At 37.3% G+C, this 20,771-nt stretch overlaps 1 protein-coding gene across 13 annotated transcripts in view; it reads right to left on the bottom strand.

The window, feature by feature from the left end:
• TJP1 (tight junction protein 1) overlaps window positions 1-20,771 on the bottom strand; it is a 201,582-nt gene that overhangs the window by 36,707 nt on the left and 144,104 nt on the right. For all 13 annotated transcript variants that reach the window (XM_052809049.1, XM_052809052.1, XM_052809048.1 and 10 more), the window contains 3 exons: window positions 8,028-8,084; window positions 1,648-1,772; window positions 1,327-1,429 (listed from right to left, as the gene is read on the bottom strand). In XM_052809049.1, the coding sequence (XP_052665009.1) occupies window positions 1,327-1,429; window positions 1,648-1,772; window positions 8,028-8,084 (285 nt within the window). The remainder of the gene's footprint in view (window positions 1-1,326; window positions 1,430-1,647; window positions 1,773-8,027; window positions 8,085-20,771) is intronic.

The following is a 20,771-nucleotide window of genomic DNA, read 5'->3' as shown; positions in this document are numbered from 1 at the left end:
GAATGCTCTAAATTATTGCGCTCTCATTATAAAATTCTATCCAACTAATACAGGAGACTCATCAATACATATTACTAGAAACCCATTCCTGAGGGGAGGGGTATGTTTGTTTTTACAGTTGTTTTAGTCCTTTTTTGCTGCTGCAAAAGTGGCAAAGGGATAACAACAGCTTCTGTAGCATAATGCAATATTCTGTCTTCACAGAGCTGCGTATTTGAATGCCCTCTCTCTTTGCTTAAACTGACAAATCAGCTACTGGCACTGCTAAAAACTTTTTGCTAACATGTAATCTACTGTATTCTCAGTATGTTATTGACAGTAATTCTCCTCAACTATGAAGCTTCCCAATCTTCCAAAGCAATGTTTATGCAAGCCACAGAGGAAGGGGAACATTCCCGCTGAAAGTTCAAAGTTGGTTTGCAGTAAGGTAGTCAGCTGTTTCCAGAATAAGACCCAACCCTGTTTAGAGGTTTATTTGCTATGTGTTACAGAACGGAACCAAGTTAATACCATAAAGTTTTCCTTAATTGCTTTTCCCCATATAAATCTACACACTAAATACTTAAGATACCGAAAGCCCTGCACAGCTCGCCACATATTTTGTGTAAGCTTTAAAGAATTGCTGAATCTACAAATGCAAAACACAACACAAATTTTTGCAACTGTAGTAAAGCAGACGAGCACTAAAAATTGTCAGCACAAAAGCTTTTCTACAAGCCCTAAAAGTCTGTTTTCCTGAATTAAGAAATTGTTAAACATTGTGCATTTGTGTTCTATTTTTTGTAACATAAATAAATCTCAAACTTCTACCGAAGGCCTGATTACTACCCTTTAGTGATGACCTGTTTTGTTTTGCAAAGTTCAAAAGCCAACCACTTTGAATAACCCTACAAAATTATAGGAATCAAGGTAATTATACTTTATTTTGGCAAACTGCTTACTGAGCTTAAAAAGAACTATGTTAGTGCCTGAACAGCGGGTAAAGTCCTTTAGCACACACCAGCCTTTGAAAAACTTGACAAAAATGCACTCAAAGCAAAGAAATATTAAACAAAGCTGAGAATTGAGCTTTTAGCAAACTGAGAACTTTACCATAAAGAAAAGGAGTCTGAAGTATCCAGTGCCACACTACCCAAACATCACCACTCATATTTTAAAAAAAATTTCAGTGACCCACATGATAAACATGTCATGATCATCATTTAAACCTGAAGCATCACACAGGTATTATTCAAGTACCTTGCATCATGCATGTATTTCATAGCAGACATTATACCACTTCACTTTTGCTCTATAACTACAGAATTTAAGTTAGCATTCACTTACAATTTTGGCATTCTTCCCACTTTTCCTCAGCTGCTGAACAGCAAACGCATGCTCAACATTATCCATTGAAACTCCATTAACCATTGCAACACGGTCATTTTCTCTAAATGAAAAACATCACAATGCACAGTATAAAAACTTTAGGCCAAGGGGAAAATACTGGGGAATGAGTGTCCCTGAACAAACTACCGGTATTATAAACCTACTACACCAACAGTTACAGACAGATATCTTGAGAGCAAAACAATTAAGAGGTTAAGCTTCCACTGACAAAAATGAATGCCCCCCCAAATCAGAATCCAGGTATAGTTTGGCACTTACTGTAGCAGTCCTTCTGCTGGGCCTCCTTTCAGCACATCAGAAATAACTATAGATGTCTCACCACTCTGAAAGTGAGGATTATCTCTTCCTCCAGATATTGCAATACCAAATCCAAATCCAGGAGCCTATAATGTAACAAGAGAAATATTTTTAGTCTCTAATATTTACATGGTCACAATTCAATTCCTGTGTCAAACACAAAAAGACCTTACGAGATGAATACAACTTTTTGCAAGAAAGAAGGATCATTGAACCATCCAATGCTATGCAATCCAAGAAGAGGAAAGAGATTAAAAATAAATTAAAAAAACACTTTTATTAGGCAGAGAGTTTCAGACTAACTACCCAATCTCTCCCAAGAGCAAAATATTAGAGTTCCCACTTGCATTTTTTTGTCCTGGGCCTCAGTTGGTCATCAGTAAGACCTCAACCTTCAGTAAGTACAACATACCACACCACTGTGTTGAGATACTGATTCAAACCCTTATCACTTCCTGCAATACTTTCTTTGAGATTTCACATTATGGTATTTACCCAGCTTGACCTCACTTAGCTCAGGAACTGACAGGATTGTAGCACACAGTAGTATGACTGCAGGCTCAGTTCTTAGGAATAATACCAAGATCACTTGTACCATTAAATACATGAAAACCTTGTCAGCACTTGCAAATCATCTGCATCTTAACAAAAGTAATTTGCTTCAATCTTTTCCTTCTAGGGTGACCTGCCACTACAGCAAGGTCAATGCCTCTAAAAAGTTATTCCTCTTATTTTAAGATACAACAATGCTGCTTACATTTCTGCCTGGAAGCAGTGAGGGTGGGAAATAAACTTTCTAAATATAACTGATTTGCAAAACTATCTAGCTCTTCCATCATTGCCCAGAAAACATTGTCAGAAGGGTATTACTGTCTAAATGCTTTATTTTGCCTAATAATTTATTTTGAAATTTATGACTATGCAAAACACAGTCACTGGATGGAAAAGATCAGGTTTCAGTCAATTCCTCCTCTCCATTTCACACAGCATATGCTCCACACTGGCAGACTTATCCCTTTCTTTTTCAGACTTTTCACCAAACATGACCCAGCTTTAGCAATGAGTTTCATAACCTTACAGTGACAGCAGAAGCAACATGGCAGTCTGCATCTGGCACATGATGTTCAGCTTTTTGGACAGTAATTACTGCTCAAAAAACCCGTTTCCTATTTCCCCCCAAAATAGAGGTCATAAAAAGATGGTCCAGATTTAGCCTGTAAGCAGTGAATAGGACCATGCAGTATTAAAAACAAAGATTTGGAGATTCACTGTTCAGAAATTGACTTCAACAGTTAACAAATACTGTTGCCAGGTATGAAGAAGACAAGTTGATCTAACAAGTGTGGGGTAGTGGGGACAGGTACACCTTACCGCTTTTACATTCATTTTAATTCATTAAAAGGAAAACTGGACATCTTTTCAAGATACGTTCCAGCCAGAAATACATTTCAACCAGAAATCATGGCTGGGAATCAAGAATTACTAAGTGAAACCCTGTGCCACACAGGAGGACAGTCTAAAGGATCATAATGACTACTTATGACCAGAGCTGAGGTTTTCTTTCCATTTTATTTTTCAAATAGTTGACAAAGAGAATACATAATAGCCTGTGAAAATATGTAACAAAACCCCCCTTCAAAATAGTAATATTTCCCCTTTCTCATGCCACTGTTTCATCTTTCGGTTTTCCATTACTCTAACAAACAGAATTCAGTTTGCACTATATTTGGGTGGGGAAGGAAAGGGAGAAGGGAGATAACAACATAGACATTTATGTCAAACTTCATTTAAATGTTCTCCATCTTTCCTTACACCATAAAACAAAAAAATTCCCATAGTTCTCCGCTCATGAAGAGAAATACAGCCATCAGGCTAAGGCCAGCAGAAATGCAGAAACTCACTGTAAACCTAATCTTGCTGCTCGCCTTTATTTTTTTAGAGTAGATTTGGAAACCAAATCACCAATATTAGGACGACTAGTTTCATACTTTAATGTTGTTCTTTTCAAGAAGCCCTGAAACAATGCAGTCTCATATACAGACAGCAGTGAAACAAGACCAGAATAAAGGCTTTCTAATAACATAAATCAAAGTCTTAAGAAATACTCCAAATTAGAAAGGTCAAATCAAACCCTAAATCTTTTTGAAAATTTAAGACCTCAAATAAGAAACCTTCCAGTAAACCTCAGCCTACTACTTTTCACTTTATGCTGCTGCCTACCATCATCTTAAGAAATAAATGATAAACTGAAATACCCTCAGAAAACTGAACCTAGCTCCTAGGCATGTCTGGAAATAGTAAGATGTTGATCACTACAGGTTGTACAAGATATAAACACATATCTTAAGTAAAACTGCATTTTAAAAAAAAGAAATCTGCCCCATCACAAATTCACCTGTCAGATGTTGTATTGACAACACAAGAAAGAACGAACTGTACTATTTTGCTCTCCCACAGCAAGGCAGCATGGGAGAAGCAGGAAGGTACATACACACCTGGTTTCTGTTCTTTGGGGGAAGGAGACACGTCTAACACAGACACACACAACTTGAGCTCCAACTATGAAGGAACACACATAATATATGAAGTGCATGGTTCCTCCTTAAAGTCCTTCACACTTAAGTATATAAAAACAGAAGATCTCCCAATAAAAGATAAAACTGTCGCTACCTGATAAGCTTTAACTGAAGTTGAGACTGACTCAATATCTCAAGAGCTAAGCAGCAGTCCAGGAAGTTGGAAAGATAGTAAAGAAAGGGAACAAAACCTCTTGGTTAGAAGTTCAAGCCTCTCCTCCCCAAAAATAGCTTTTAATAAGTCTTTTGACAATAGTGCTGGAATTCACTAACTACTGTGTTAAATCACAGCACTGTCAGACTGCTTATATGCTCTGTTCCAGATTCTCTAAGCAGACGGATAAAAAAATTAAAAAAAAAAAATCTCATGTTTGAACCATATCAAAGTGTCTGAACTGACACATGTATACTGCAACTGCTGGTATTAAGCATACTCTGTCCCTAATTTGTAATGACATCTCTGGAAAGTAAAGGTCATAGGAAGAAACTCTTCAAAAGAAGTGAGCAAAGCTGCATTCTTCAACAAGAGCTTCCTGTGTAAAGCACTCCATTCTCTTTTGTAAGGCTCATCTTCCGAAGTTTATATGCCATACTATCCCCTTTTTAAAGGGCCATTACAGGATCAAAACATGTTCAAAAACCAAAACATTTATCTTTTTAAGGTATGTAACAACACTTCTGAACTGCCATTAATTGGTTTATAAATCAGTAACTGCCCCCTATAACAATACAGACGTATTTTTAAAATGTTTAATACCTCAGACACTGACATGTTAAAAAAAACTAATCAGGAGACTATACAGATAGAATATCTTATATAGTACCTGCTAATGTGGCTTTTTTTTTTCTTCAGAAAGAAATTGCATACAAATGATATCTACTTTCCTAAAATTTTATGATTACTACCAAAACTGCTTTGTTTTTACAGTGTTGGCTACCTTTATGGAGCCCAAGAAGAGTTAAAGGAATCCTACTCTGCCATACACAGGAGCAATGGAGTTATAGTAGACAACAGCACAGGCCTAAAATGAAGTAAAACTGTCAGTGGTGGAATTACCAACAGGACAAAAATGAGTCTCAAAACAGGAAGAAAAGTAGTCAAGAATATTCTATGTATCTTTGTTAACACACACACATGCCACCTAACAAACAACTTGCATTTCCTCACTATTTTTAAGGCTGCTCATTAAAATACATGTTAATGGTCCTTACTCATTAATTAGTTTTGATCAAATACCATTAATAAAACCCAATTAAAATGGAAAAAGAAACCATGGTTACATAGTTTCTTTGGGGCACTTGGAGGGACAACAGATCTGCTTGCCATTAAGCAGGTACTTGTGAAGAGACAAGAATTGATCTAGACTGACACCAACTCTGGATTTCTCTGCCTCTCCCAGGGTGACTTACTAAGGTTTTAGACAAATTTGTTCTGGATCAGATTCTTCCAATGACTTGTCTAGCCTCATTTCTGAAGGCAAATACTGACAGAATGTACAAAAAAAGTTAGGTTAATCATGAGCTTCACAGGCATACCAATACAGAGGAAGCCAGTAACACGAAGCCTGACTCGCATGTACCCCATAGAAATTCAGCACATGTTAAATGTCATTAATTCCATCATTCACAGCCAGCTTACTGCCCTCAGCTAAGCCATTGAGAAAGCAAATTCAGTTCTTCAAAATGTTTTTTGTGTGGCTGACAGTAGATGGTCTCTAATAGTTCTGTAGCTCAGCCAAGTGAAGCAGATAAACCTCACACAGAAAATATTCCACAACCACTGAGAGGGCATTTCGAGTCTATTCCAATTCTATTAACTTCTAGATATCTTTGAGGATAACTAAGATTTGGATGCATTTCACTTCCTCTGACTAAACTGAAGTAACCTCATTTACTTGATAATCTAACACCACAAGAACGTCACAAGTAAAAAAGGCAAAATCAAAAACCCCACAAGCAAATATGCAGTTGCTCTCCTAAATCCTCTTCCCAGTGCTAAGGATAAATTCTCAGCACCAGTTTGCTTAATGTTAGCATAAGCGTTTTGGTTTTGTTATCTGGCAGATTGAAAACATTGTTTTTAATTAGCTAAATTAATGCTATCAGAGTTATTAATAGTACATGCCATCATCCTTCAACATCCGAATGAGAGATACATACTCAGCTAACGAAACTGTTAAACCAGTACAGTTGGCAGAAGTTTGGCACATAAAAAAAAAAAATCATAATCAAAATTATAATCAAATCACACTTTCACTTCTATACCACACAAGGACTTCTGACTATGCTGCAAGCACAACCAGAAGACATGATTTCTAGTTCCTACCTATTATTTCAAAATTTGTTCAAGCTAACACCATACTGCATTACTCCTTTGTGCACTGACCGAACTCATCATTTTCAGGTTTCACTGAAGTTACTGCTCCAATTAACCAGAAAAATGGCCCCTTCAAGGAAGCTAAACTATCATCAAGTCTACTAGCAAACCTTGTATTACTATAGCATTTTTTGGTTGTTTTTGAATATAAGACAGTACTGATTTAATCAGTCATATGAAAAAAAAAAAGTTTTAAGTTTACACAGGTTCCAGGGATGACTGGACAGCTTCAAGAAGAAAACATAAAGGGCAATTACATATAGAAATAATACCTCTTGCTCATGAACTCATTGACCTAAAAATTGTTGGAAGCTTGAAGAGCAGCCTAGATAAGTATCACTACACATTTTTGGTTTTACTTATACTTTCCTTTCAACATGTTGTTGGAGTTAGAGACAGGGCACTTTGCTAGACAGCCTTCTGCTCAAACTGAGCATAATTGCTCTCTTCTTAAGAGGGCAGGTACTAAAACGGTTATTTTGAATCAACAACATTACACATTAGAATCAACAGATAATAGGTTTGTACAGAGAATTAATATTTTATCTGACCAGCTGATCCATGCATACACATTTTTAGTCAAAGGTCCATTCATCTCATCAATGCTACTATTCTAAAATGCCTTGATTCTATGCTGAAGAATGGAAGGCAAATGATGTAACTTGCTCCCTTGAGAAAACGCTAGTGCATCTCCCTTTTGCTGGAATGAATATAGCTATTTGGGCCATGATTCCATGGTCGCTTTAAAGTTAAGCTGCTGCCAAAAATGGCATCCCACCTTGTTCCGACTCTCCCTAAGCAACTCATTCCTTATTGCCTTTTTTGTACAGCTTCACGATAGCTACACCAGAAATCCATTTAAGAGCAACTCAAATAAGACAGGAGTCAAGCTAAATGTAAAAGTTGTCTTTCTAGTCACTGATTACTAGTATGCATTCCTCTGTGTAAGGTGCACATTCTCACCACCTAAAAATCACTATTTTCGGCCACTAATTTAAGAAAGTGGCAAGCAAATACTGCACTTTTAAACACATTTATTTATACTTAACTACATTGTTTTATGCCCCTGCAAATGAAGTTTTAAAATATTTAAGTATAGTTACAGCACAATCATTAATGAACACTTAGACCTCTAACTACTTTCAGTTACCTACAGAAGTAATCTAAAGCTTTGTTTCTTGCATGGTTATTTGTAGGCAGGCTTATCTCTGAAACCCAACAAACAAATAGAGCTACTATCAAATGGAGCTTTTACAACACTTCTAAATTTAAACAAAGGAATATGAGTTTCCTTTTCTTTTACTTCCTGACATCTGGCTTTTTCCTATTGTTTTCAAAAGCTACCAGTATCCTGGGTTAGGCACACACAACCAATTGTATGAACTTACCCTGTGAAGAGTCACTGTGTGTTGTTCCCATATAGCTGTTTCTTCCATTGTTGTGCTCTAAGGAGAAAAAAACCAAAGATTAGTACAGCTATTGACAGTGAAGTCTAAATGACTATATAAAACCACAACTAGAAACTTACACTCACAAGTAACATTAATATTCATATTGAATAGCTACCGAGAAGTAGGGCTGGCTCATTTGTTACACATTTCCTGTCTTTACATGTCACATCTGAACTTCCTGAGCTCCTAGGGAAGGGGGTGTCAGGGGGATGAATAGGCAAAATAGATTTCTAATTGTTGTATATTTCAGAACTTGAAGTTACAAAGAAGTTTAAAGGCAAGGACTACAAGAAGCATTTGTGATGTAGGCTCTCTTGGTTGCTCATTAAGTATACAGTAAATGAAGCTGGCCCAAGGTCCACTTTCAGTTTTCCATTGTAATCGGTTGTATTTATATTCTAACTTATATACTTCATACTTCTGCGAACATTGTCCTTTTGCTTGTTCTAACCATATGCAGATTAGCACTAATTCATGAATGACCAGCTATAGATTACAGTACCTGTGCTACTGTATTATGCATATAGGTCACATTTAACCGACTCCACAGATCACTGTAAGCTAATTTCTTTGGTGAACAGTAGCACTGCAGAAATAAACAAGGTCCTCTCTAAGGGAACTAGATTAAACAGTAACATTATGACAATATTTACATACCTGCATTTCTGCTTAAAAGAGCAGACACTTACACTACTTAATGTCCCATGACAAGCAAACATTTGGAAGCGGGAAGATGGCATGAGGGAGGAAAAGTGAGCAGAGCCAAAGGCTTGAAAACAGGCAGAAAGGCAGCCAGAAATACACAGCTAACAGCGTGAAGTCTCCTGCTATCCTGCTGCTGCTACATTTTCTACCTTTCCAGAGGGAGCGCCCAGTGTTTTGCTCCACACCCTCCCCTCTCATTAGTAAGCAATCCACTAACTAAGGATAAGGAACAGAATCAGAACACAAAAATCTCTGCAATATGGGAGTGTTGGTTTTTTTGAAAGTCTACTTTACTTTGTTTCACAGTAACTCAGCCACTACAACAAAAAGTACCCCTAACTTTTAATCCAGTCCTGTATAATACAATACAGGAAAGGAGTAGGAGTGTTTACTCTCACAATCAATACCTCTGAAAACTTTATCCAATTTCATAACAGAATTTGCAACTAGGTTTAAAAAGTGAGTTTTCACAACCGCAAAAAGCTGTGGGGTTTTTTTCCTCCACATTTTGTGCTCTGATTTAAACAGTTAGGATGTGCTGCGTTACTGCTCATTTCTCTTTCAGGGTTCACTTCTCCTGAAAGTGTTGGTGCAACTTAACTGGGATATATTTCATTCCAACAGCTTTTTTTCCCTTCCATTCAGTACCAAATGTTACTCCTTTGCATTATAAATTGATTCAACTCTACCTCAGAATTGAATTATTTCTCTCCAGCTTTTTAAAAGCAGACCAAATATATATTAAACCAGTAACAATTTTCACACACAAAGCCATCTTTGAAACAGAACAGAACAATTTGCTTGCTAAACAGTTAATGAATACTGATTTTCTTCCCTATTTCTGATGCTCTCATTCTGTCTTAATTTTGGCAGGAGTTTCTCAGGCTAAACATCTTGTCAACAAGTGAAGAATTATCTCTGCAAGCAAACTTCTAGAAGAAAAACCTCTAAGTAGCTCCTGTTCAGAAAAAGGTGCAACAGGAATCCAATAAAGGACTGCAAAAGTCTTGATTCACATTGTAATTGAAATAGGCTACCTCATTTTTATCTGCAATTATCAACAAAGTGGTTAACCTGACTGGCTCATTTACCACATTTGTCCTGGCAACGCCATGCAGGTACCACACTTCATCAGAAGTCAGAGGCACTTTAGCACAGCAGTTTGAGCTACTTGGCTAACGAGGTACCCAGATTTCAACGGCTCTAAGTTCTCACTGTCAGAGCTCAGTACACAAGGCATGGTGCAAACACACCAACTGGTTCTGGATATGGCAAAGACTGATAAAATCCAGTTTAACCAGCTAAGCACTGTTCCCACTGGATCTGGGAGAACTGGCAATCCCAGAGCCAGAGCAGGATAAGATAACAAAAACAGCTAAGCAATAACTAAGAAAAAATGGAAATGACCTATGTAACATGCTTCTGAGAACTGCTTCTGTAGAAGCTCAGTCTTTCCACTTCCTTTGCTTGTTCTTCTCCATTTTCTTGCTCACACTATCTCCTCCACTCATGCATTGCTATCACCTCCCCTAGATTTTACTAATACATTCATTTCAAATTCACAAGACTTGGAAACATCAAATATCCATTACTTAGATAGCAAACCAAGTAATATGTTATTTTCATTCTTCTGCATGCCCAAACAGTCCAATCAAGAACAGTGAAAACAGTTCAAAGGCAGCCTGAGGTGAGTTGTTGGCGTTGACGCAAACTGCTTATGTGAGTTAGTTTCTCATCTGTAAAGAACTGCATTCACTCACAAAAGACTGAGAATTTTGATGAAGACCTGTGAAGGTACTCACCCTGCTAAGCACTGACAACTGAGGTCCCTGTTGTGACACTGCTCTTAGATCATACTCAAAGTGTTCTGTTTTTCATGCAACATTTGAATTTCAGGAATCTTTTAAGGACTTAATTCCCAAGTCTCTAGAAATGGCAAACACTGCTTCTAATTAAGTGGTGGGAGTGGGATGGGGCGGAGGGGGGGAAGACAGCGTAGGTCTGCAGTAATGGTGCCAGCCCTGCTGACTGCTGGTGCCAAGCATGGTACCCCAAATAACGTTATCCACCAGGGATTTAGGGGAAATCCAAGGTGACTCAGCAGGAACTGAGAAATACATACAGCCTAACACCCCAGAAACTAAGAATATATGAGAATACGAAGATGCTACAGTCTAGGGTTAGAGTAACTTAACAGAGACCATTAAGTACCTTTGAAATGCAAGTGGACAACTGACAGCATTTGAACTTTGCAAACTCCAGATACTATGTCTATGTTACCTATGGTTCTCTACATGTATTAAGAATAAAAAGAACAGAAGAGACTTACGATATCATGACTTCAGTGTTGGAAAGATGATTTGTTTTACGCTTATGCTTTATTAAAATGAAGAGTTTTCTTACGCTCATCTTAAACACCCTTATACAGACAACTAGTAGCATTCCCAGCTCTGTATATGGCAAGTGGATGTATTTGTGGGTTGGATTTTTTTAATTATTATTTAAAGGATAAATTCATACATGAAGTTGCAATTCATCAACATGGAAGTAATGCAACTTATCATTTGCTCAGATTCTTGGAAGTATCAAATCTTGTTCAACTTTTTCATCTTTGAAATTGCCTTGAGATAGAAACATACTAAAGTAAACATCTTTCCAGAAAGCTCCCTTTGTTGGCTACAAGGGTCCTTCGAACAACAACAAACATTTTTTTGTTCCCCTTCTCACCACATTTCTTCCCTCCTTCTCAAAGACTGCAGTTTTCATTTTTCTTTTTTAAAAACATGCCTTTTCTCATACAACTCCTACCTTCACACATGCATCTGGGCACATGTGCACATACGTAACACCGAATTTCCTCAAGGATTAATTTTGTACTTATGCATCAAGATTTCTCCTTCAAGCATTGTGAAGGAAAAAAAAGCCTTGCTGGCTACCAGTTTGAGCAATGCTGTCATGTTTGCAAATAGCACTGCTCCATTTACCTCTACTGCAGTTGGAAAAGCTGCTAGCAGCAGCAGCAGCACTGGAGCCTGAGAAGACAGTTCAAGTTTGTGTTTGGAAAGATTCAAACAACAGCCACAGAAATTAGCATTTTATACCTAAAATAATGCAAGGCTACTGAGGTAAAGTTTCTTGCAGGATAACACTTCTTTAGACTTCTATACCTAGAGGAATAGCTCAGACTAAGGCCAAAGCTCCTACGTATTCTTGAAATCAAAGCCAGAACAGTTTCCCAATGTTTCTTTGCAAGTCTAGGGGGACTTAATAGAGGAATTATCTTTCTTAACTGAACTGCTTTTCATAAGAAGTGTGTCAAGAACGACAAGTTAGATTTCAAGCAATTGTTTGCTGCACTATGATCAAGTTTTGACACATGAGGTCAAAGGAGTTTTCAATCACCTTATTTCTTAGTAAAATTCAACACTAACTTCCTATAAATAAACAGTAAGTGTTAAATATCTACTGTTATACATTTCCACACATTTCTCACTAAGGACAATGAGATTATTACATTTTCAGAGAAAATCATATTTAGGTATCAACCTTAGAACACACAGATTTTCCTCTGACCAACACAAGAGTAACCTACCATGGGAAGCAATAAAGCACTTTTACTGTCTTTACAAACCTGGTTTTGTGGATCAGCATTGACAGCTGTCCTGCAGACAATAAATGAAGCAACTACTTCTGCCACCTCAGGGGGCATATTGTTTCTATTCTCTGCAAAACACAATAGAGAGGAAAGCTATCTGTGACAGCTCCAAGTACCTGCTCTGACCCTTTCAGCCACATCAAGCAACTACAAGAAACTGAATGACCAAATCACAAACTCAACCATATAAAGAACACTATCTTTGCTTCAAGCTTGCAGCCTCACGTTGTACATTTGTGTACACCTTACTTCCAAGAAAATGCTGATGTCTAAAAACATTCCTAATTGTCCTGATAAAATCATAACAACCTTGAGAAATAGTTTTCTTATTCAAGACATCAAAAAAGAGAAAAGAAAGAATAACTGCTAAGGGGCTGTATCAAAAGAAGGAAATAAATTTATATTTCGAGACAGTCTCTTCAGAAGGACACAGGAGACATTTATACACTTTATCTATCTTGCTGTATTTCTATTTGGCTTCTGAAATTAATTCTCAATTATTCTTGGGGAAGTCCACTTCAGCAGTAGGATGCTACTGAACTTCAAAGTTTTAAAGGTGAAATGCAGAATCAGTACATCTTGATTGCACTTGTGGGAACAAGAATTAAAAATGTTTATCATTAACAATTAGCATTCACAACTGCAGGAATTTCTGCAGGTTTGCTGGGTATCTATCTAGGGCATGAAAAAAAAAAAAAATCCAAGTCAATATTGAAAACAAACACCTTCCTGACAAAGTTCAGAAAAGAAAACTGAATTTTCCTCAGCCAGCCCAGAGCAGGGAATGAAGAGGTCACTTCCCTACACAGTGCATCTTTCAGCATTCAGTTGGAGCAGTGTGTTGTTTCCAACACTGACCAGGAAGACTTCCTATAGACGCTCACCTTTGTCCTTGCCTAGTTAAACTACAGCAACCTTAAATTCCAGCACATTCCCTCCAATTGTCTTATCACAAAAGCCTTCAGTTGACCAAAAAAACCCAAACCAAAACAAAAAAAACAATCGATTTTTTTAAACAGTTGTTCCCCTGCAATCAGCACAATGAGGACAGAAGAGGACAGAATCCTATTATCAGACTGATTTTACCAACTGAAATGAGAGCTGTCTTACAGTCTTTATAGAACATACGCAATGCACCACATCTACTCTACAGAGTACCTTAGAGATATTTGAGCTATTTCAAATACCGGAAGCCAACTACTAGAGCAAACGCAGCCAAAGAGGAGGATATTCCGAGGCAGGATAAACAGCAAACTGCACACTGCTAAAGCTGGCTGTTTGCACTCAGAACTGTGGTATCTCTGTACTAGACTGCAAGCAGCCTATATCCTTGTTTGTCACTTCATCATCTCTCTTTGCAAGAACGAAAGACTGTGTCCCTGAATCTGTTTTTGAAAAAAGACTCAAGAGATCAGAAAGAGCAGCTCAGGGACTGCTGCAGAGACAAACAACATGCACCTGATGCTATTTGATTATCTCCCTTACACAGTAATGCCAATGCTAAGTGGAGAAGAAAACACCCACTAGAGCATTCTCTTTTGAGATCTGTATAAAAATTCTTATTCATCACTGAAGCTGAGAAGCCACTTTAGTCTCACCTTCTGTCTGAATGTACATTCATGGAAGCGACATCGACCATTTATTTCGGAAACAGAAAGACTAACCTTATTCTTTCAAGCAGATGTACTAAATACCTGGAAGTAAAGCAGTGCGCATCGCAGGGTTTTTTTCCCCTGCCTATTTCATACATTGCATGGGTCCCAAGCTCTAGTCAAGAGTTCCACTCCTCCCAAACACTTGTCTATATTCAACAGACCACCTCATGAAAAGCCTGTATCAAGACAGACACCATTATTAAAGCTGGTCTTCAGATGACAATGTGCAATCCATGTAAAAAAAAGAAAAAAAAAAAGAAAAAAAAAGAAAAAAAAAGAAAAAAAAAGAAAAAAAAAGAAAAAAAAAGAAAAAAAAAGAAAAAAAAGAAAAAAAAGAAAAAAAAGAAAAAAAAGAAAAAAAAGAAAAAAAAGAAAAAAAAGAAAAAAAAGAAAAAAAAGAAAAAAAAGAAAAAAAAGAAAAAAAAGAAAAAAAAGAAAAAAAGAAAAAAAGAAAAAAAGAAAAAAAGAAAAAAAGAAAAAAAGAAAAAAAAGAAAAAAAAGAAAAAAAAGAAAAAAAAGAAAAAAAAGAAAAAAAAGAAAAAAAAGAAAAAAAAGAAAAAAAAGAAAAAAAAGAAAAAAAAGAAAAAAAAGAAAAAAAAGAAAAAAAAGAAAAAAAAGAAAAAAAAGAAAAAAAAGAAAAAAAAGAAAAAAAAGAAAAAAAAGAAAAAAAAGAAAAAAAAGAAAAAAAAGAAAAAAAAGAAAAAAAAGAAAAAAAAGAAAAAAAAGAAAAAAAAGAAAAAAAAGAAAAAAAAAGAAAAAAAGACATACAGAATTCTCAACACTGCATGTTAATAAAATGAACTTGACTTTACTTATATCAATCTAGAAGTACAAAGTCTCTACTACAATAGTACTACCTACTGCCTGGACAACAGAAGTTATCTTTACATCATGAGTAGCAACCTTGAGAAGTAAAACTAGGACTAAATTTATATATATATTTTTAATAATAGCTAGGCTGTTTCACTATTCTGCGCAATTGTCCCTATGCTTCCACAACCACATGCTGCTGCATGGGATACTATCTTACTAAATACAATTTCCACTTCTCCCTACTCTAAAATTCCTAAGATTACTTGCTGTATTTTGAACACGTAGATACTGCATATATCTAAAAATGTCACTTTGCTAGTTTTCCTGATGAATTTTTGAGCAAGACATTTTTGCTTAGACATTTTTGCTCTGACTTCTGGGCACTATTCTCTCCAAAGTTAAAAAAAAAAAAAAAAAAACCAAAACAAAAGAGCTCAGTATTTAACTTGTCCCATGTAGTAATACCCAACTTCTTTTCTAGCATGACTCCCTTTTCCAGAATTGCCTCTCAAGTCCAAGTTTCATCAATCACTGTTAGCTCTCCAGGGTCATAAAACCTTTTTGTTGTTGTTGCTGCTGCTCAATACAAAAAAACATAGACCCTCCTTCCAAAAAAGCCCTAAACAGTATGCAGAGATTTGGGAGTATATTGCATTTTAGTGAAATAATTAAATACTGGATTATAGATCCAGTTAAATCTGAGAATTTATAGAAGTGTTTATGATACAGGCCTATTGAATACCATTATCCCTGAATGGCAGAAGGCTGACACTCAGGAACAAGGCGGCAAAACAAACCAGAATGTAAAACCCAAATGCAGATACCTCTCAAATGATTATAGGTCAAGTTACTTCAGATGAAGACTACCGCTCAAACACCCTCCTAACAGTATCAGCCAGCCGCTAAGCAAAACTTACTAGCTTCATGATCTCTACAGCATGGGAAAACTGTGCTTTAGAACTTGGGATCCTTGTCTGTTTCACTTCTTTCCATTTTGCTTTCCAGCTGGCAGCAAAGTCATGTAGGATCACAAACTCCAAAGTGCTGGCAAGCAGCATTTCACAGGTCACTACTCCAGGCCAGTATGCTAGCAAAACGGAACCAACATCACAACAGAACAGACAGGCTAAAAAACAAAGTGGTAAGCCATGTTTCTCTCTCCCCCACGTGATGTTGCCAAGCGGAAGCACAGATAAAACCAAAAGCAAACTGGAAGTTAAGTCATTTCTCTACCATGCAGACCTAGGTCAGTATTATTAGGACAAAGATAACAAAATTAGAGTATAGTTTTAATATATAATTGAAAGTATTTATCTTCTCTTCATTTAAAGATCAACTTTAGCTCAGATTTTATTTTTCCAAATCATTTCAAAACCAAGATCTTCAAGAAACTCACTGTGATATTTTAATTCTTTAAATCTCAGGATGCAACTTGAAAAGCACTTTTAGCACAAGTAACTGCTTAAGCAGCACACACTGCCCTCCTACTAGTTTCCATCCTCAAAAATACCCCTCTCCCTAAAATTACACTTGTGTAAGTGTTACGCTTATGTATGTGGTCATTTCTACCTGTCTGTTTGCTGTCAGTTCATCTCAACTCCACTGACTGCAGCTGCCAGTGGCACAGTTTGTAAGTCAGCCCTGTTAACATAAAAGCTCAAACTACAGCCTCACATCAAAGTAAAATAAGCTATACTGAAGTATACAAGTGAAGTTCATTAAGTGTACACAGCTGTGACCACTTTCACAGCAACTGAGAACTTGGAATGCGAAATTCCAATCAGATACTACCTACTTGGTTGGTTTGTTTTGAAACCACAGGGGTGGTCAAATGGTGGTGCAGGCTGCCCCGGGAGGCTGTGGAACCTCCGTCCTTGGAGGTGTTCAGGACTCAACTGGACAAGATCCTGGGCGACCTGCTGTAGCTGACCCTGCTTTGAGCATGGGGCTGGACTAGATGATCGCCAGAGCACCCTTCTGACCTTGCTGTTCGGCAAGTATTCTGTAAACCAGATTCAGTGAGAACTGCTTTGAGCAGAGAGTTGGACTAGCTGATCTCTAGAGTCCCTTACAACTTTAATTACTCTGAGATTCTATGTAAGTCACATTTCCAGCACATTCCTGAAACCAAATCCAATCATCAACTGCAGACACAGCCTCCATCCCTGCTCTTACATGCAGCTCAGTGTTACTGTTTTATCACTCAGTTAAGAACATTAGTTGAAGTTCTTCCAGTTATGTTTTTTCCCCTTGGGGGAGGAGGTGAAGAGCACAGTATCAGTACCACAGAAAACAAAATCATACTGTATTAGTTTTATATAAGAAACCTAAATCAGGCTTATGTACCTGACCATTTTTTTTGAATTAAAAAATACAAAGCCAAAACGAACACAAGTATAAGATACAGCCACCAAAAAATTACCAACATGAAGTTTGACATCAGAGCAAGCAAAGCATTCAAGCACCTCACTTTAAGCCAGAATGCCTCTTACCTTGCTTCTAATCCAGAAAATCATAACCTAGTTACCAAGCACTGCACCACATCAATTTTAGATATTTGTACTCTGAAGATCTGTCAAATGAGAGCCTCAGGATAGGCAACAGTATCCCACTAAAACAGAGCAGGGTTGTTTTTCCCATGATACTACTCAAAGCTTTCAAAATATCAATCAGACAAAATACACATTTAAGAGCCTTGCACAACAGTTCAAGTTACAGATGCAAAATTACGGCCTTGCCATCTTCCAGCTTGACAATAAAACAACAGCACACACAGGTTAATTTCTCCTTAAAATGTTTGGGGGTTTTTTGTTTGTTTTGTTTCTGTTTTTTTAAAGCCTACACAGCCACAACAAAACAATACATTTTATGATTAATTTACCAAATTCTTCTGAAATTAAAGATTTGGAATGCAGCTACTCCCAACAAACACACACTGCCTTTTGCCTGGTACAAGCAGTTGACAACTACTTTTGTAGTTGCCAAATTCCACAGGGGTTTCTTCCTGATATTTTCCCCCCTGAATCTCAGTGTGAAGAAATATATCACTTTGTGTAGTAAGATCCCCCCCCCCCCCCCCCCCCCGCCTTTTTAAAGGTACAAAATTTCTTCCTCTGAATCTCAACCAGCCACTCTTAGAAAGAAATTTTGGGTTAAGTGTCCTTCACTACCCTGAACAACCACACACACACAGATGGCATCTCACCCCACCCCTGATTCGGGTAACTGTCAGTTAAGAAGAGTCAATTTTAGTCACATGGCTGCTAGAGCATCTGCAGAACACATTACAACTCTAAGTTCACATTAACTTTACACATTCGAAGGAAGCAAGTTAGAAGCCAAGGATACAGAAATGCAGAAGTTTAAAGAGGAGGAGATGGTGAATAATGTTCAATATTACAGCTCTTTGAAAAAGAGTAACTTCTTTAGTTAGAAAGATGTTAGTGACTTTGGGATAAGGAGTCAATAGTAACAAATAGTTTGGTTTAAAAAGTGCGTAACAGGGACCACAACAGGTTTGGTTCGGGTTTTTTTCTTTTTTTATTAAGTGCAGTGCTTGTAAGTTGAGAGAGGAAGGAAAAAAAAAAGTACAAGAAGTCAATGGGAGAGAAGGAATGAGAATTAGAGCAGCACTGCAATACCCTGCTGGTCAGAGGCAGACATGAGATTTAGATGAGAGGACAAGGTAACAAACACTACAGTAGTGATCAATGTTAATGCATCTGAAAGGCTTATTCAGCTATCAGCAAGGAAAACATTCCTGAACTTTCTTATCAGGCAAGTACGGGAAGTGGAAAACACATCATCTTTCCTCAGCAAAAAGGACTATCCCCATCCTATTAACAATGCCTAGTTTTGTATTACTTCACCATGAAATGCAGTACTCATTTACCTAGTTTTCCAAAACACAGACCTTGAATAAGGGAAGAGGCATCTGTTTAAGCAGGCACAATCTAGTAGGCTTTGACACTTTATTTCACAACAGTTGTCTCCGAGTCTCCCTATTTATATGCACAACATGAGTTTGCTCCAGGATTTTCTTCCTGAAAAACTTCTTTTCTAAAGCTAACACATTGACTATTAACTAAGTGATGAAGAAAAAAAAAAATTAGCATGCTACAATTGTCCTTAAATCCAATTACAAAACCAAGTAATATAGCACTGACAGAACTCAAACCCAGGTAATGTTATAAGACATAGAATGAAAAAAAAAAAATTAAGAAATATTAGTCAATACTACCAGTATTTAAATTCTGAACAATATAATGCAGGAGAAGAGAGGAGACAAGTCCTTTCCTTTTTTATACCAAGCCGTTACATTGCATTCAGTAGCCCGCAGACCTACAGATTAACTCCACATCCCAAGGAGCATATTCCTACAGCTCATTTAACAGCTTCATTTTCATCAGTCCTTCACACCCTTTTGTTTAGTGTCTATGTAACAGAAATTGATTAAAATTATCCACTACTAATAAGAAAAACTGAAGTGATTGTGAAAGTTCAGTTTCAAGTGTGGTAGAAAGGGGTGAATGGGGTCTAAGAAAAAGGATGGGTTACTTCTGTAATTGCGTGAACCAAATGAGCAGGTGTCCAACAGTGTTGCAGAGGCAAGGCATAGCAGCCAGAGGACTTCAAGCAAACTCTCCTGTCAGAATGAGCGTAATAGTTAAAACAGCACCTTCAGGCTGCTGCTTGACAATACAAAGGGTTAAGGAGCAGCAAAAGCCTAAACTTAAGGCTACTCTCAACCTCAGGGCAGAATATCTCCTTTATTTGCAAAGCTACTCTGATCTAAGGAATCAGTCCAGCATAGGTGATTGCTTTCTTGAGGTGGAAAAAAAGCAGGCAGGAAGAGAAGCTAACAAAAAAATGGAAGTCTTTTCTGGTGGATTATTCGTTGACTATGAATTTAGAAACATCACTCATGTAACAACATACATGCATTCACTTTCATAACCCTAGCTGCTTTAGTGGGTAACAAACAATTGCTTATTCACAGCCAGTTATAGAGTGGGATTTTTTTTTTTTTTTTTAAAAGCTTAATCCTGGCTATACTGTTAGATATTTGAAAGATGTGGATGTTTCTTTTCAGAAGGCATAAGAAGATTCATTGTTACTAAAGTAAGACTTACAAACATGTTTTATGGAAAACACACACATATTTTTCTACCTTCCAGTTTATTATCCCTTCCCTTTTTCTAAGTGATCTGCTTCCTTCTCTTCAGGAGCCATGACCACTAACAAGCACTAGAGAAAATAACAGCAGCTCCAGAAGAATCAGCAAGCGAGGAAGAACCAGCAAGACACATCCACGCTTTTCTTTCCTTTTCCTTAAAAGGACATGCAGCAGCAACAGGGACAACCCTGCCACCCATACCAAGCCAGAAACATCTTTTTCCTCCCATCGTAACTCCTCACCTTCTTAAAAAGCATCAGTGAAACCAACTCCACTGGGGAGCCAAGACTGGACAAGGCAATAAAAGGCAGGCCTAAGATACCACCCAGCACCAACAGCCACCCTGATTACAATCCTCCTCTTTGATTTCCCAGTGGCAGCAATCCCACCATTGCCTTTCACTATACCAGTGGTTCACAACTTTCTCCAATTTGCAGACCACTTAAGAAAAGTTGGATGCAATTCACCATATATTAAACTTAAGTTAAGAGCAGCAAGCCTTTTTTAAAACAGTGTGTTCTGGGTTTGGGGGTTTTGGATTTTCTCTTTTTTAGACTGCAATCCTACTCCCACTCCAAATAACTATGAATTCCCATAAATCCCAGGCTGAGGAATTACCACAGTCATTTCTCACTCACTGACTCAAGAGAAAACACCCAGGCTCTTTCCCTTCCCTT

This window comes from Harpia harpyja, chromosome 14, assembly GCF_026419915.1.
Source record: "Harpia harpyja isolate bHarHar1 chromosome 14, bHarHar1 primary haplotype, whole genome shotgun sequence".
In the NCBI taxonomy this organism is placed as follows: Eukaryota; Metazoa; Chordata; class Aves; order Accipitriformes; family Accipitridae; genus Harpia; species Harpia harpyja.
The sequence above is the reverse complement of the archived record's forward strand: the minus strand, read 5'-3'. Positions and strand labels throughout refer to the sequence as shown.